Raw genomic sequence first — 16702 nt, forward strand, 5'->3', positions numbered from 1 at the left:
CTTGGGAAAGTCATTTCAATTCTGTTTGCTCAGTTTTAAAATATGAAGTACCTACGTTAGTATTAAATAAGTGACTGAATGTTGTGTATGGGTATGTTTCGTAAACTAAAGTGGGAAAGAGTAATCATTTTAGTGTATATTTTTATTTTATATTTATATTATATAAATATAATATATATATTATATTTTAGTATATTTTTACCTCAGAAAACAATCACATTTTTCTTTAGTCTTTCATATACTTTTTAAAAATAATTTTTATTTTTTAAGTAACCTCTCCACCCAACATGGGGCTTGAATTCACAACCCCGAGATAAAGAGTTCTATGCTCCACCCACTAAGTCAGCCACATGCCCCTCATATCCATTTTTTGAAAAACTGAAAAAAAATCTTTGGAATTTCTATGCCTAGTGATGTTAAGTGAAAACATCTGAGGGGCGCCTGGGTGGCTCAGTTGGTTAAGGGTCTGCCCTTGGCTCAGGTCATGATCCCGGGGGCCTGGAATCAAGCCCCACATTGGGTTCCCAGCAGAGAGTCTGCTTCTCCCTTTCTCTCTCCCCCCGCTCATGCTCACTCTCTCTCTCAAATAAATAATAAAATCTTAAAAAAAAAAAAAAAGAAAACATCTGAAACATGAACATTATGGTGAGAAGCCAGCCTTGATTCCCATAATTAATAATGTATATTATCCAAGGAGAGGAAAGATTCAAAACTGCCTAGATTTTTGTTATTGTTATTTGCTGTTATTTAGTAAGATTTTATTTCTGGGAATTTTCTGAAAGGGAAAATTAAACTTTCTTTGTTATTGATAACATTTTTTTAATTAAATGAATCTTGATTTGAAAAATACTATTTTAAAATTATAATGCTCTTTCTATTTGAAATAGGAGCAATTGTAGCTCTAATTAAATAACAGTAGCTAAACCAAAAAGAGATAAATCAAAAATCACTTTAAAGAAGAAAACACATGCAGATGTGCCATGGTTGTAGGTGTTCAGGACCTGGCTGCTGTGAGCTGAGACAGACCTGCGGGTGACTCCAGACTGTAGGCCCTCAGAGCATGACCCTCCTCCTTCCCGGAAGGACTGATGGTCCAAGGGACCCCCTGACACTTCTGGGCCTCTGTGGGCTGCAGGTGGAGCAACAGGAGTAAAGGGACCACTTGGGGAAGGGTGGAAGTTGGACTTCATGTTGGCAACTGTTGGCCTGTTGTGATCGTTTTCTTTTCTTAGCTTCTTGAGTTTTCTGTCCATCAACACAACTGCCATACCGCTTTCTTGGGCTCTTTTCTCATGGAAGAGGAACTCCTTTCTATAGTAGGAAATGTTTTTCTCCAGTTCTTTGCCCATGCGTTCCACCATCTTCTTGTAGAGGTTGTGAATCTGATATGTGGAGTTCATGTTTCTACACATGTTGGGAAGTTTCTTCTTTATTTCTAAGCAGTGTATTTCCTCGTCAGATAATTTTCCCTGAAGTTGCATGACATGTTCTTAATGTAATTTGGAGCTTCAGCTGCTGGATCTCACTTTCAAGCTGTGAATTTTCACATGCAAAGATTCTTCCTCAGTTTGGAGGCTTGTTTGTCCTGTAAGCTGTTCATTAGTTTGCTTTTCTTCCCACAATTTTCTGGTTATTTCTTGATTTTCCTCTTCAGAACTTTTGAAAGGATCCACTGAAGTCAGCATCATCAGTGACACACTTCAGATCAACTTCTGTCTGATAGACAAGGTCATTGCCATTTTCTGCTTCACTCTTGTGCTCAGTTTCCCAGTTCACGTGATCCAGGTGTGATCTCTAAGGAGATAAGGCAAGGGGATGGTCCTTAGCAGGTTTTCAGCCATTTGGCTGACTTTACCTTTCCATTCCTGTTCCATTCATGCATTTAACTGCTCCAGCCCTTTCTTCTCCTTTTCCTGGACTGTGCTTCTATCTAACAGTTTCTTGGTGGAGTAGTTCTGGACTTTCTGGGAAATGAGTATTTTCATTCAAATCATCCATTATTTTCTTCTGAAGCTGTTCTCCATCCTCTGGTGCCTTTTTTAAAAGATCTTATTTATTTATTTGACAGAGCAAGCATGACCAGAGGGAGAAGCCGAAAGGGAGGGAGTAGGAGAGGGAAAGAATCTCAAGTAGACTCTGCTAAGCACTGAGCCCAGCATGGGGCTTGATCCCAGGACCCTGAGATCATAACCGAAGCCAAAGGCAGACACTTAACCAACTGGGCCACCCAGGTGCCCCAAAGATTTTTATTTTTATTTATTTTTAATTGAAGCATAACTGACATATAATATTACATTAGTTTCAGGTGTGCAACATAGTGACTTGACATTTATATACATTATGAAATGCTCAGCCCACCCATCTGTGATCATACAAGGTTATTACATTCTTATTGATTATATTCCCTATGCTGTATTTTACATCCCTGTGACTTACTTATTTTATAACTAGAAGTGTGTGCCTCTTCATCCCCTTCACCTGTTTCACCCATTTTCCCCACTCCCTCCCCATTGGCAACCACAAATTTGTTCTCTGTATGTATATATAAGTCTGTTTCTGTTTTGTTCTGTTTTTTGTTTTTGGATCCCACACATAAGTGAAATTATATGGTACTTGTCTTTCTCTGACTTATTTCCCTTAACATAATACATTCTAGATTCATCCATGTTTTTACAAATGGCAAGATGTCATTCCTTTTTTTATGGCTGAGTAATATTCCATTGTTTATTGTTTATATATAACACGTCTTTATCCATTCATTTATTGATGGATGCTTAGGTTCCGTCCATATCTTTTGCTATTGTAAGTAATGTGGCAAGGAACATAAGAGTTGTATGTCTTTTTGAATTAGTGTTTTTGTTTTCATTGGGCAAATGCCCAGAAGTGGTATTAGTGGATGATATGGTATATTTTTTTTTAAGATTTTATTTATTTATTTGAGAGAGAGCATCAGTACCAGGGGGGTGGAGAACATGGGGAGAGGGAGAAGCAAACTCCCCACTGAGCAGGGAGCCCAATGCAGGGCTCGATCCCAGGACCCCAAAATCAGGACCTGAGCCGAAGGCAGAGACTTAACTGACTGAGCCACCTGGGTGCCCCTGATAATGGTATTTCTGTTTTTAATTTTTCAAGGAACCTCCATACTATTTTCTATAGTGACTTCACAAATTTACATTCCCACCAGCAGTTACAACAAGAGTTTTCTTTTTTCCACATCCTCGCTAACATTTATTTCTTGTCTTTTTGATACTAGCCATTCTGACAGATGTGAGATGATATTTCATTGTGGTTTTGATTTGCATTTCCTTGATAATTAATGATGTTGAGCACCTTTTCATGTGTCTGCTGACCATCTATATATGTCTTTGATGAAATGTCTATTCAGGCCTTCTTCCTGTTTTTTAATTGGATTGTCATGTGTGAGTTGTATGAATTCTTTGTACATCTGGGATATTAATACCAATCTTAAAAACTTTTCATTTGCAGTGATTTTTTTTTTAAGATTTTATTTATCTATTTGTCAGAGAGAGAACACAAGCAGGGGGAGCAACAGGCCGAGGGAGAAGCAGGCTCCCACTGAGCAAGGAGCCCGATGTGGGGCTCAATCCCAGGACCCTGGGATCATGACCTGAGCTGAAGGCAGACACTTAACTGACTGAGCCACCCAGGCATCCCATATATTTTAATTTCTTAAATTTCCTTTTAGGCTATTTTATTCTTCACAAATAAATCCCTCCATTTTGCACTTTGAATGGCGGACAGCCTCACACTGAGGGACTGTTAAAGTGAAGTATATTTTCAAAGACGGGGAGTGTCTTCCTTCCCTGTTCCTTGGCATACTCTCCTTAAACAACTGAAAATAGGATCAACCACTGATGGGATTTATGTCCATTTGAGTTATGTTGTAATTGTGATTTAATATCTTTGTTTTCAGTTATTTTGACACACTTCAATATATTTGAATACTGGGTTTTTTTCTAAAATGTAATATATTTTCATTATTTCCTAAAATGTAATATATTTTCTTTATAAATATTGATCTCTTTTGAATTTATAACATTTTCCCTTTCTGTCAGTTTTCTTGTATTCTCACTGACTTTACCATCAAGTGTAAGCAGTTTTTTTTCCCCCCCAAGTGTAAGCAGTTTTATATTTTGTCCTTTAGGATAATAATGGTGGTATAAAATTGAAGTGGGCTTAATGCCAGCTACAACATAGTTTTCTAGACAATGCTGTTAGGTCATTGGCGTCTTTAATTTATTGGAATAAAAATGACCCCGCTGAGTGTACTTGGCTGGCCCATTTGGTGGAGCATGGGACTCTTGATCTCAGGGTTGTAAGTTTGAGACCCACCTTGGGTGTAGAGATTACTTAAAAGATAAAAAAATTTAAAAAAAAATGTATGACCCAGCTGAAAATCTGTTTTGCCAAAGCTCTTTGGTGTGGAAACCTAGAAGGTATGATTTACTTAGCCTTTATTTGATAACAACAACAGAGGGTTACATCAGCCTAGCAGATTATAAACATTTTCTTGTTTCTTATAGCTCTTCATAGTGCCATCATGAGAATAAATCATTGCTTATTCATTCCTTACTCTTGCCTGTAGCCTTGCTGGATAAACATTTTCAGATTTTATGTATTGTGGTAAAAAATATTTTTAGTTTTCTTGAGCAGTTTCTATTTCTCCATGAGATCTTCAGTCCCTCACTTAAGTAACTGAACAGGCATATATAAGATTTAGACTCTGATTCCTTAAATATCATTTTAACCTTCAAGAGTCTTTACAGCAGTTATTTGAATAAATTTTTCTATTATTTTATTCAAATAAATTAGTTGCTTAAGCTGCCTCAGCAGGGTAAAAGTTAAATATTTCTACTGTGCCTTAAGCTTACATAAAGCCCCTTGAGAAGCATCAACCTTGGTTTTGACAACTAATCCCTCCTTTGAGTGGCTAGTGGAGCCTGTCTCACCGCCATCATCTTGGAGGTTCAGAGTTCACGTTCATAATCGCGGTGTATTGGTCCAGGTCACTTTGACTAATCCCATTTCTGCTGGAGGATATAAGAGGGACGCCAGCCCAGTGTGTACAGACGTCTTCATTCTTTATTATATTAGCAGGTCATGATACATCTTTAGACAAAATATAGCAAGAGTAATAATAATTTATCATCTCTCTTCTTGGTTTGGTCCAATTACCTAGCTATATCTATCAATTACTGCTTGTAAATATTCTTAAACTTAAATAGCATCATAAACTTCTCATTAGCTGTAGTCTTAGTTATTTTACTGAAACCTCCTCCATTTGCCCTATTCTCTATAGCTGGGAAGTTCCCCCCTTTTTTTTCTTGGAGCCACATTTCTCTGCTTGTTCCCTCCCCCCACGCCCTTTTCCCATGACATCATCCTGTCTTGTGAGCGAGCTCCCAGCCTTGGGGGATCTGGAATGAATGCTCTCTCTCCTTCCTGTCCCATGTAAACTCGGCGTGGCTTCCTGCTCAGTTCTCCTCTTTGTCGGGTGCACTTTGTGCCTTCTTTCTCTGCCACGAGCAGCAGCATCATTGGCCTCTTCCCTTTCTTCTCCATGTACCCAGCTTCCTTTGAAATTAACTTGTTAAACACTCAAAACTGAAATACCTGTGAACTTTAGGCTGTGATTTAATGTTCTTAATATAATAAATTGTATGTTCTTTAACATTCGGTCATGAGCTTGAATTTAAGATGCTAACAGAGACCTCTTCTTCAGCAGGAGCCTTGTTGAGTTTTAAGCTAGAGCTTCATCACCAGAGCTGCCTAAGTAAAATGAGACTCCAGAGCAGCCTCTCGCATCTCTCAGCAATACTGTATGCATCAGTTCTGAAATACCTTTTTACATCTAAAAGTAGGTTATATATTTTAATCAATAGTAGCCTGAGTTAACTGGCAGCATTTTTGTCTTAGAGACACATAAAATAATGTATATCTTAAAATTGCTAGTGTCCTCGAGATACCAGTAACAATAAAAGCAATAGCTAACATTGTTGAGTACCTAGTGTGCACAGGAATTTTTCTAGGTGCATTTAATCCTTATGCCATCCTTCAGAAGTCAGGATGCTCAGATGAAAAAGCCAAGGCATAGCAGTTGAGCTTGTAAGTGAGGGAGATTTGAGCTCAAGCCACAGAATAGCCCCAGAGCTGCCCACTTAGCCCTCCTCCCACCACACTACCCCGCCTCTTGTAACTGTCTTTCTTTTCCTCTTTAAGGCATCGTTGGCTTCACTGTATGACCGATGATCCTCCAACAACAAAACCACCTATTGCTCGTAAATTCATCTGGACAAACCATAAGTTCAATGTGAGTGGCACTCCAGAACAATATGTACCTTATTCTACCACTAGAAAGAAGATTCAAGAGTGGGTCCCACCTTCAACACCTTACAAGTAAAGACACTGGAAAACAGTTTGAACATGTGGAATATGGGGCTCTTCATGCAATTGCACTTTTACTGCTTACTATTCACCCGATTAAAATTGTTTGATTAAGCAATGTCTTTTGTGCCTTTTTGCCCTTACCTTTATCGTTCATGAACGGCAAAATAGAAGCCGATAAACATGGGTCATCAAAGTAGACTTCCATTGGGGTGGTGCCTGGTTTACAGCCCCCCCTTGCCGCTGTGGTCACATCTGTGCTTCCTGACCTGCCCTCACACAGTTGATCAAGAGGGGAGAAGACCTAAAGCTGAGCTGAGCCAACAGATTTTCTCGTGGGAATTTGCAACACAAATGGAGGGACACAGAAGCTAAGAGTTACCATAGCTGGATGGCTTTCATGGTAGCTCTCTAAGGAGAAGGTTATCAGACATCTCCTATTTCCTGAATTTTGGCTCTTTCAGTTTATTTGGACCCGTGAACTATCCCAGGATCCATTCCAGTATATTCTTATTTCCTTAAGCTAATTAGGGTCATTGATTTTGCTGTTGTTGTGTTGTTGTTGTTGTTGCTTGCAAACAAAAGAACTTTAATATCAGACTGGTTCCAGAGAATGGGTTGTAGACAAAAGACCTTCAGGGAAATGTGGGACCTCCGGACCTGGTTGTATCTGGGTGGGATGAAAGGTAACGCGGCACACCTCTGCATTCTGGAGGGAGAGCTAGCAGCTTCAGTGACCAAACAGCTCAATAAGGCTACATTGCCTTTAGTCGCCAGTTTCCATGAGCCCCTGAGAAGGTGGCCTTTGGGTACTGGTTAGCAGCCACCATAGGACAATTTAGCAGTGTTAGGAAAAAAAATGCTGGGATTATGGGACCATACGGTTGCTTTGAAGAGCACTGGATGACTTACAGGAGAAAATGAACTTCAATTCCCAAATCTCAACTCAAGACATTGAGTAAAACTCAGGGCATTTATATGACTTTGCTAACCTCAGGTTTCTTATATGAAAATTAAGAGAGAGAATTGACAGTTGGTTTAAGGGACATCTGGCAGTAGCTAGAATATCATTGACTACACATTAGAGTTACCTGGGGTGTTTTGTTTGTTTTTAATAAAGAGGTCCAGGTTATTGAATCAGCATCTCTGAGAGTAGGCTCCCAGCACCAATATTTTTTAAAGCTCCTCACTCTGTTCCCCACCTGATGAATTCATTTGCAGCCAAGATTGTGAACTATTGAGCTAAAGAAATCAATACACCAAACATTCTTCTGAAACATTCTCAGATCGTAAGACACAGAAGTGTGCTCACAGCCTCACTGCTGAGTCTCCCTTACTTTAGCTGGATCGAGTTAAATTCGGTGCCCTCAGGAGATACTGTATGCATTGTGCTATGTTGGACAGTTTGCTGATTGATTAACGAAGAGCAAAACCAAGCACTAAAAGCTGGCCTGTGCTAGATTGGGCTTTCCTATGCTCTGTCCATCTGCCACTTTACTAACTTTTCTGTCAGGGCCCCAAAATTGCTTTCTAATGCCATTGGGAATAGATCAGACTTGTGAGCAATTAGAAGTTCTGTTCAGGCTGCTATACTTTTCTGGGTCAGATACGCTGGAGGTGCACCTGTTAAAAGAAAATGTGTGTCATCCTTAGGAGGGAGAAGATCGAAATGCACTTGAGCAGCTGCTAGTGAGTATTGTTTAACATCTATAAGCTAGACTTATCGTTCTGCATTCTTAGTTAATTAGCCAACAACTCTCCACAAGAGCGAAGGGACAGATTGGTAGCAGCAGGGTATGGGAAGAGGGTGGCTTAAAGGCACAGAGTGGGGAAAATCTGCTCCCACAAACTAGAAATGCCTTCATGGCAAGCTCTCCTACCACCTAAGAAGTGATACAGTTCTACTGGAAATGGTCAACTTTGAGTAGGTGGATCAGATAATACATGGTGTCCCATTGTATCCAACATACAGAGCAAATGGAAGTTGTTTCTCAAAGGGAAAACAGTAACCTTTCTGAAGGGGGTCATGGCCTTGCTCCAAAATCCTGTGGGCTTCCATTGTGACTCTTGTGGAGAGACTTGTTTCTGACTTCAGTGAGTCTCCCGATCATCCAGATACCGTGAGAGCTGAACAGCTCTGCTGTTCATAATGAAGTAAACCAGTACTGATCAGATTTCATAATGTAGCAGGTAAGATAGGAACTGAAATTGAATAGCAGTGGCCCTGAACAGCAAATTCTGAAGTTTCAGAAAGCAAAAGCCCTCATGGGGAATAACACCAAAGCATGCAAATAGTTATGAATAGGAAACCGAAAAAGGTTCATTGAGCAATTTTTAAGAGAGAAAAGAAAAAATACGTTAGTTGCCATGATGTGCTGCATGTCCAAAAAGACCAGTTATTATTTGAAGGGTTTGTAGTCACGTGTGTGGTCAGCTTGCAAAGACCTCAAGGCCTGCTTCAGTGCTTTAAATCATGCTCCTCCACATGGAGAAACCCCATCTATAATATCCTCCTCGAGACCAAGTTAATTCATATTCTGGTGCCAAGTGTCCATGAGTATGAAAGGTGGTTGCATCGTGAGTGCACAGTAATCCAGCCACATTTGTCAGCTCTGGCTCGAGGAAGGTGACGTGTGAGACTTAAGCAGATAATGGAATTACACAAGTGGACTTGTCATGGTAGATTGTTTAACAAACCCACTGGGATAGAACTGGCCTCTGAAAAGTTGTTTCCCAGGCTGACATCTGGGGTTGATCCAGCCTCCCTGTCCCAGAGTGAGGGGGATACCCAAGTGCTGCTGTGCTGCGCATTTCATCTATGTGCATACAGCGTAAACGGTGTCCCCTGCGTTGCACAATACGTTAGTTCTGGGTTACTCACCAGGATATGTCAGAGAGAGGATCCAGTTCCTGGAAAGCATATGTCTAGACATCTGCTGTTTGTGCTTGCCCAGCATTGCTTTTCCTTTCTTCTGTCAGAGAATCCCGATTTCTCTCGGGGACCATCCTTCGCCTTCTTTTAGTCTATATGGGTCAGCGGATTTTTCACCACTCTGTAATTCTCAGAATATTGTATCCCACTGGCTTCGGTGATTGATTCTGGAAAGAATAAGTGACCCAAGACATGCCAGTGAAACTCAAGTACAGGACATTAGTTGGAAATACTGGAAAATAGAATTCTTCATTGGGTAAGAGCTGAAGCTTGGAGGATATGTGTCCAGTGTGGGAGGCGCTCCAGTAAGGAAGGAGGCAGCCTGACAGTAAAGTCAGTGCAAAGGACAGTGAAGCCGAGACAGGGAACAAGACAGATTCCTGTTGACGGTGTTCAGCACCTGGCTCCAGAGGTGTCTGAAGCTAGAACTCAGGTAGACTTTTCAGTTCTGTGAACCAATACATTTCCCTAATGTTTTTTCCTGAAGCTAGATTGACTTAGGATTCTTCCTTTGCAACTGAATGTCCTCAATGATCTAACATCCTTATGACTTGATTGTTTCTCTATAGTAATGAAATTCGTTATTGGTATGCACTATCTTTCTTATTAGATATGGCCCTGATTGGGATGCCTGGATGGCTCAGTTGGTTAAGCATCTGCCTTTGGCTCAGGTCATCATCCCAGGGTCTTGGGGTTGAGTCCCACAGCAGGCTGTCTGCTTAGCGGGAAGCCTGCTTCTCCTGCTCCCTTTGCTTGTGCTCTCTGTCTCTGTCGAATAAATAAAATCTTAAAAAAAGATACATATAGCCCTGATTATGAATTTTCTGATTCATAAATGTGGGTATATGATGGACCAGTGGTGTCTGTTAGGTTTTATTACCATCAACTAATAAATAGCTATATTTAAATTTTTTTAAGTTTGTGCTGAGGTGGATACATGCATTCCATGAAGCCCCTGCATGTGCATTTGAGGTATATCCAGGTCTCTAAAATTCCTGTAAGTGATGGATGATTCCAGTTGGAGAGGCCTGTGGATTTGCAGATTCAGTGGCTTGTTGCCTGGTATTGGAACTTCGAGCTGCAATAAAATTGCTAAAAAAATGGACAATCATTTTTATATCACTAAATGAGGCTAAGCATCAACCCCACAATTTTAGGTGATTTATAATACTCTTTTCAAAGCAACAGAAGGAGGATGAAAAATTACATGCCAGGAAAATCTGCATCCTAATTTGAAATTTAAATTAAGTTTCCACAAAAAATTATTTTCTCATTTATGAAAAGCTATCTGTTTCAGGTAGGATTAATAAATTTGTAATGTTAATGTTAAAAAAATACAGAAGAAGCAGTTGGCTATAGAAAGGCCATCCACACAAAATATATATATGTATCACAAGTATCATCTAATCAAATAGAGCAATATTCAATGAGGGCTAAGAGAGGATGCCCATGGGGGAGGGTGTTGGTCATTAGAATTCGGGAGGCATCTGTATTTTGAAAAAGAATATACAATATTAAAACATAATTTTGCATTGGTAAAATGAATGAAACAATCCATCATATTATTTTCATGATACAAACTATAAGTAACAACTCAGCAAAACTCTTGGCTGTTTGGACATGTGAGTTAAAAAAGTATTGAGAATTGGGATCGACTGCTAATAGCGGTTTCTTTCTGAGGTGATGGAAATGTTCTAGAATCAGATAGTGATGATGGTTGCACAACACTGAATATACTAAGAACTACTAAGTTAGACCCTACAAAATGGTGTCTTGTATACCACATGATTTTTATCTCAATTTTTAAAAAGGGTTTAAGAAACTTAGTTTTAATAGATTATTGACAGTAATCCTGTATCTGCAGCACATAAAAAAGTGACATTTACCCTACTATAGATCTTCTTAAAGTCAACTCTGTCTCCTGGGCAAGCACCATATGATTATTCCATCTTTTGGCAATTGGGCTTAACATAGTTTGAATTGAGTCTTCTGCAGATTCCATTATCTGAAAGCAAGTGCAATGTGGCTTGAGGGCGGATAAAGTATGGAGTAAAGGTCTGGGAGGAGAGTGGAAAGGAAGGGAGGGAGGAGAAGGTAGGTGAGGATGGCAAATTCCTAAGCATTCTAAGACCACACAGAAGTTGGACAGCTGTTAGGGAGGGCTGGATTCTGATCTTACCAGGATGTCCTGATACTAGATTTTGATACCTCTGGCTCACAGAGAATCTCAGGAAGCTTTGGCCAAAGAGAAAACCAATCTACAAGTGCCATCAATAAGACATTCAATAATACACATATTATATCTGTAGTTAGACTTAAGTAAGTAGTAGTTTCTAAGTTCAGTGGTTCAATACCATTATCAAGGACTCTGGTTTTTCCCATCTCTCCACTCTCCCATCCTCAGTATGGTGGTTTATTCTCTTAATTTGGCTCCTTTCATAGTCCTAAAATGGCTACCGCAGTTCTAGGCATCACACGAAGATCACAACATCCAGAACCAGGAAAAGGGGGATGCCCCTGTCTTATATCCTTTCTGAGAGGACAAAAATCCTACCAGAAACTTCCAGCAGTCCCTTGGCCATGTCAAAGCCAGTCATTTGACAAGGATCATAAGATGACCAAGTTTGATTTATTTATCAACAGTCATCTCCAGAGGGCCAGACAGGGACTCAGTCTTGTTGAAAGACATGAAAGGCAAACAAAGTTAAGGTTCTGTTAGCAGGGGTGCCTGGGTGGCTCGGTCATTAAGCGTCTGCCTTTGGCTCAGGTCATGATCCCAGGGTCCTGGGATCCAGCCCCGAGTCGGGCTCCCTGCTCAGTGGGAAGCCTGCTTCTCCCTCTCCCACTCCTTCTCTCGCTGTGTTCCCTCTCTCGCTGTGTCTCTCTCTGTCAAATAAATAAAATTCTTTAAAAAAGGAAAAAAAGGGGGGCACCTGGGTGGCTCAGTTGGTTAAGCGACTGCCTTCGGCTCAGGTCATGATCCTGGAGTCCCGGGATCAAGTCCCGCATCAGGCTCCCTGCTCAGCCGGGAGTCTGCTTCTCCCTCTGACCCTCTTCCCTCTCATGCTCTCTATCTCTCATTCTCTCTCTCTCAAATAAATAAATAAAAATAAATAAATAAAATAAAGAAAGAAAGAAAAAAGAAAAAAATGTTCTGTTAGCAAAGGCTGGAGGAAAACTGTTGACCAGCATTAATGATATCTGTCATGGAGAATCCTAATCTGAGCTTGGTGATGCCAGCTGACTCTAGTGGTGTCATGATCAATATTCCCCAGTGGAGAAAAGTGGCCTTGTCTGCTGGAAAAAATACAATCCTACTGAGACTTTGTACAAAAATGTAAAGCTCTTTTGATAAACCTCTTTGTATTTTGAATTATGTACTTAAATTCAACCTCAGATGACCTCCTTTACTTAGGTAGGCTTTACCAGAGAATCTCAAAAAAGTCTGTTGCATTTGGAGACAGCTTGCCCTGCAGGTTGACCTGGATTTTTCAGTTTGAGAATTGAGATGGACATTAATATTTGTCATATAACTATGTTTGCTTCAGCTCCCCTAATTAAAATCCTTAATTAATTTTCCACTGTTGAAGAGAGCTACGATCTTCTCATATTTTCCCTCATCGTCCCTTAGAGCATACTTTCTCCCTGACTTTTGACTGAACAATGGCTGCCTTGCCTTCATTTCTTGTTGGTGTGTTTGCTCATTGAGTTCGATGTCGAGATATCTTTTAGGGCCCTAGAATTAGCCACTCATTTTGCACACTGCAAATTTGTCTTCTGATTTTGAAGAACATTTTGGAATCTAAGAAATTAACTTCTTTGACCAACTTTATAGCATATTCATACAATTTATGAGTCAATGATTATTTCAGAACATTTGATTGTTAGATTCCTATTTTATTAACAAACACCCTGCACAGTTTTGTTCTTCTCTCCAGCAATGCTTAGTCAGGGAAGCAATGTGACAGATTGGAAAGGTAATTGTTTCTAGAGTGGACCTAAGGCCACCCTAGAGGTTATTAGCTGTGTAGCTTGGAACAAACTTCTAGGAACTCAGTTTCCTCATCTATAGCATATTGATAATAAAACCCTCCTCACAGAGTTGTCAGGCAAAGCATCTGATACATGGTAGTCATTACTATTATTATCATACCTTAATTTTTTGGTAATTTTAATTTTATTTGTTTTTAAACCACTTTACTGAGGTATGATTGACGTATAAAAGCTATACATATTTATTGTATACAACTCAATGAACTTGACAGTAAGTATACACCCAAGAAACCATCATCATCTTCAAGGCCATAAACATACCCATCACTTCCCAACTCTTTATTATAATTTTTTGAGATAATAATGCTTAATATAAGATCTACTTGCATAACAAATGTTAAGTATGCAATATTGCATTGCTAGCTATAGGCTCTGTGCTATATACTGGATCTCCAGAGGACATACCTTAATTATTTTGATAGGCTCATAGGCAAAAGATCCCAAAACCTAACAAATTTTAGAATACTGGCACCTGGGTGTCTCAGTCTGTTAAGTGTTTGCCTTCAGCTCAGGTCAGGATCCCAGAGTCCCGGAATCGAGTCCCACATCCAGCTCCCTGCTCAGCGGGGAGTCTGTTTCTCCCTCTGCCCCTCCCCCCTCTCTCATGTCTCTCTCACTCTCTCTTTCTCTCAAATAAATAAGTAAAATCTTTTTTAAAAAATTTAGAATAATGGTAATTTAGTTTACTGATTTATAGTTCTTAAAAGCATGATCAATTTTAGGCCTTTTTACCATTATTTATTGTAAATAAATAGAATCAAATAAATACTAGTTCAACTAAACCTTATAATAGGTGTCAATATAGGTCACTATATAGTACACTTACTATGACGAACACTAAGTAATGTATAGAATTATTGAATCACTATATGGTCTACCTGAAATTATTATCACACGATGCTAACTATGCTGGAATTAAAATTAAAAACTTAATAAAAAGTGTAGGTCATTATACAAGAATGACTTAGAGATATTTTTAAAAGTTATTTTATGGGGCACCTGGGTGGCTCAGGCAGTTAAGCATCTGACTGTTGATTTTGGCTCAGGTGATGATCTCAGGGTCATGAGATCAAGCCCAGTGTTGGGCTCTAAGCTCAGCATGGAGTCGGCTTGAGATGCTCTCTCCCTCTGCCTCTGCCCCTCTGCACACACCCGCCCACTCCCCCAACCCTGCTTGCACGCACGCGCATGTGCATACGCACTCTCTGTCTCAAAATAAATAAAAAACTTTAAAAAATAAAGTTATTTTATGCAGTATTTCCTTAAGTTTTAATAAAAACTTAATTTTGAATTATTATTATTATTTTAAAAAGATTTTGTTTATTTGAGAGAATGCATGGGTGGGGGGAGGAGCAGAGGGAGAGAGAGATGCAAACTCCCCACCGAATGCAGAGCCCCACATGGGGCTCAATCCCAGGACCCTGGGGTCATGACCTCAATCGAAGTCAGATGCTTAATCAGCTGAGCTGCCCAGGTGCCCCTTGAATTACTATTTTACTGATTAAAAAATCCTTAATAAATGTAACATATTTGGAAACAAAGCTAAAAATATAACTATGATATTAGCTTTTATCTTTATACTATCTTCCTTTAATTAATGGGAAATTTATATTTTATATTTTCAGTAATGTACAGCTAATGTCCCCCCTCCTATGGGGGCTAATTAAATGATTGAGGAAGATCAAACCAAATCCAAGTACATTCCAGACAGCTGAGATTCTGTAATGTTTTGCCTTTGCCAAGACAACTTAAGCCGGCTACAGAGACTAGCAGTTTATGAAAATGACTTTCCTCGCTATTTCAATAAATGTGGGCGACATTTGTTCTTTGTCTGCTCAGCACCAGTTTTTTCTCTTTGAAAATAGCATCCCCTTCCTTCAAGGAACGTCTCCTTCCCATCCCAGTCCTGCTAACTAGAGTACCCCACCTCCTATCCTCATACCAAGAGTAAGCATGTGACAGAAGCCTGGCCAATCCGAGGACCATCCTCCTGGCCCCAGTTGGTGGCCCACAGATAGACGTGTGACCCATGCCAGGCTAACCAAATCCTTCTCTAGGGTTTTTTTTTTTCTAAGTAAAACTGTAGAGAAAGTGCTCTGTCTGACCAGGGCCACAAAACTACATAGAGCACTAGGGTTGTAGGTGGCCATGTTTTTAGCCTCAAGAAGAAAGCCATAGAGAAGGTAACACCCATAGAAAAGCAGAGAGAAATATATATACTGTATATATAATAGAATATTACGAAGCCATAAAAAAGAATGAAATCTTGCCACTTGCAACAACATGGATTGACCAAGAGGGTATTTTGCTAAGTAAAATAAGTCAGGCAGAAGGAAGACAAGTATCATATTTTACTTATATGTGGAATCTAGAAAACAAACACACAAAATAAAACAGAAAGAGACTCACAGATACAAGAAACAAACTGTTGGTTACTAGAGGGGGAGGGGTTGGGGGCTGGCGAAATAGGTGAAGGGGATCAGGAGGTACAAACCTTCATTTATAAAATAAATTAAGTAATGGGAATGTGACATATAGCCTAAGGAATATAGTCAACGATTTGTAATGACTTTGTATGGTGACAGGTGGTAATAACTCATGGTGGGGAATCATTTCATGATGGATAAAAATACTGAATCGAGGAGCACATAGGTGGCTCAGTTGGCTGAGCATCAGTTTCAGCTCCAATCATGATAACACCGTTTGTGGGATTGAGCCTCCAGTCGGGCTCCGTGCTCAGCGGAGAGTCTGTTTGGGATTCTATCTCCCTCTCCCTCTGCCCCGTACTCACCAGCTCTCTCTCTTTCTCTAAAATAAATAAATAAATCTTTTAAAAAAATACTGGATCCCTGATATACACCAGAAGTGTACAGGATATTGTATGTCAATTATACTTCAATATTTTTTTATACTTCCATTTAAAAAAATTAATTTAAAAAAAGAGGGGCACCTGGGTGGCTCAGTTGGTTAAGCGTCTGTCTTTGGCTCAGGTCATGATCCCAGGGTCCTGGGATTGAGCCCCAGGTAGGGCTCCCTGCTCGGTGGGAAGTCGGCTTCTCCCCGCTTCCCCCTGCTCGTGTGCTCTCTCTCTCTCTCTCTCTCTGCTCTCTCTTTCTCAAGTAAATAAATAAAATCTTAAAAAAAGAGAGAGAGAGAGAGAGAGGGAGAAAGGGTCCCGGGTGTGTGAGGTCCATGGTGCCTAGCCCTGGAGAGCCCCAGAGAGCTGCCTGATTCCCAGATGTCTTCCTTTGATTCTATGACTTCCTCCTTCCCACAAGTCCCCTTTTTGCTCAAGTGAAGTTCAAGATGAAT

At 39.9% G+C, this 16702-nt stretch overlaps 1 protein-coding gene across 1 annotated transcript in view; it reads left to right on the forward strand.

The window, feature by feature from the left end:
• Positions 1–6523, forward strand: part of NDUFA12 (NADH:ubiquinone oxidoreductase subunit A12) — a 29587-nt gene extending 23064 nt beyond the window's left edge. The window contains exon 4 of the mRNA XM_027593859.2: positions 6241–6523. Within this exon, the coding sequence (XP_027449660.1) occupies positions 6241–6421 (181 nt within the window). The 3' untranslated portion in view covers positions 6422–6523. The remainder of the gene's footprint in view (positions 1–6240) is intronic.
• Positions 6524–16702: the final 10179 nt, after the last annotated feature.

Source organism: Zalophus californianus, chromosome 9 (assembly GCF_009762305.2).
Source record: "Zalophus californianus isolate mZalCal1 chromosome 9, mZalCal1.pri.v2, whole genome shotgun sequence".
NCBI lineage: Eukaryota > Metazoa > Chordata > Mammalia > Carnivora > Otariidae > Zalophus > Zalophus californianus.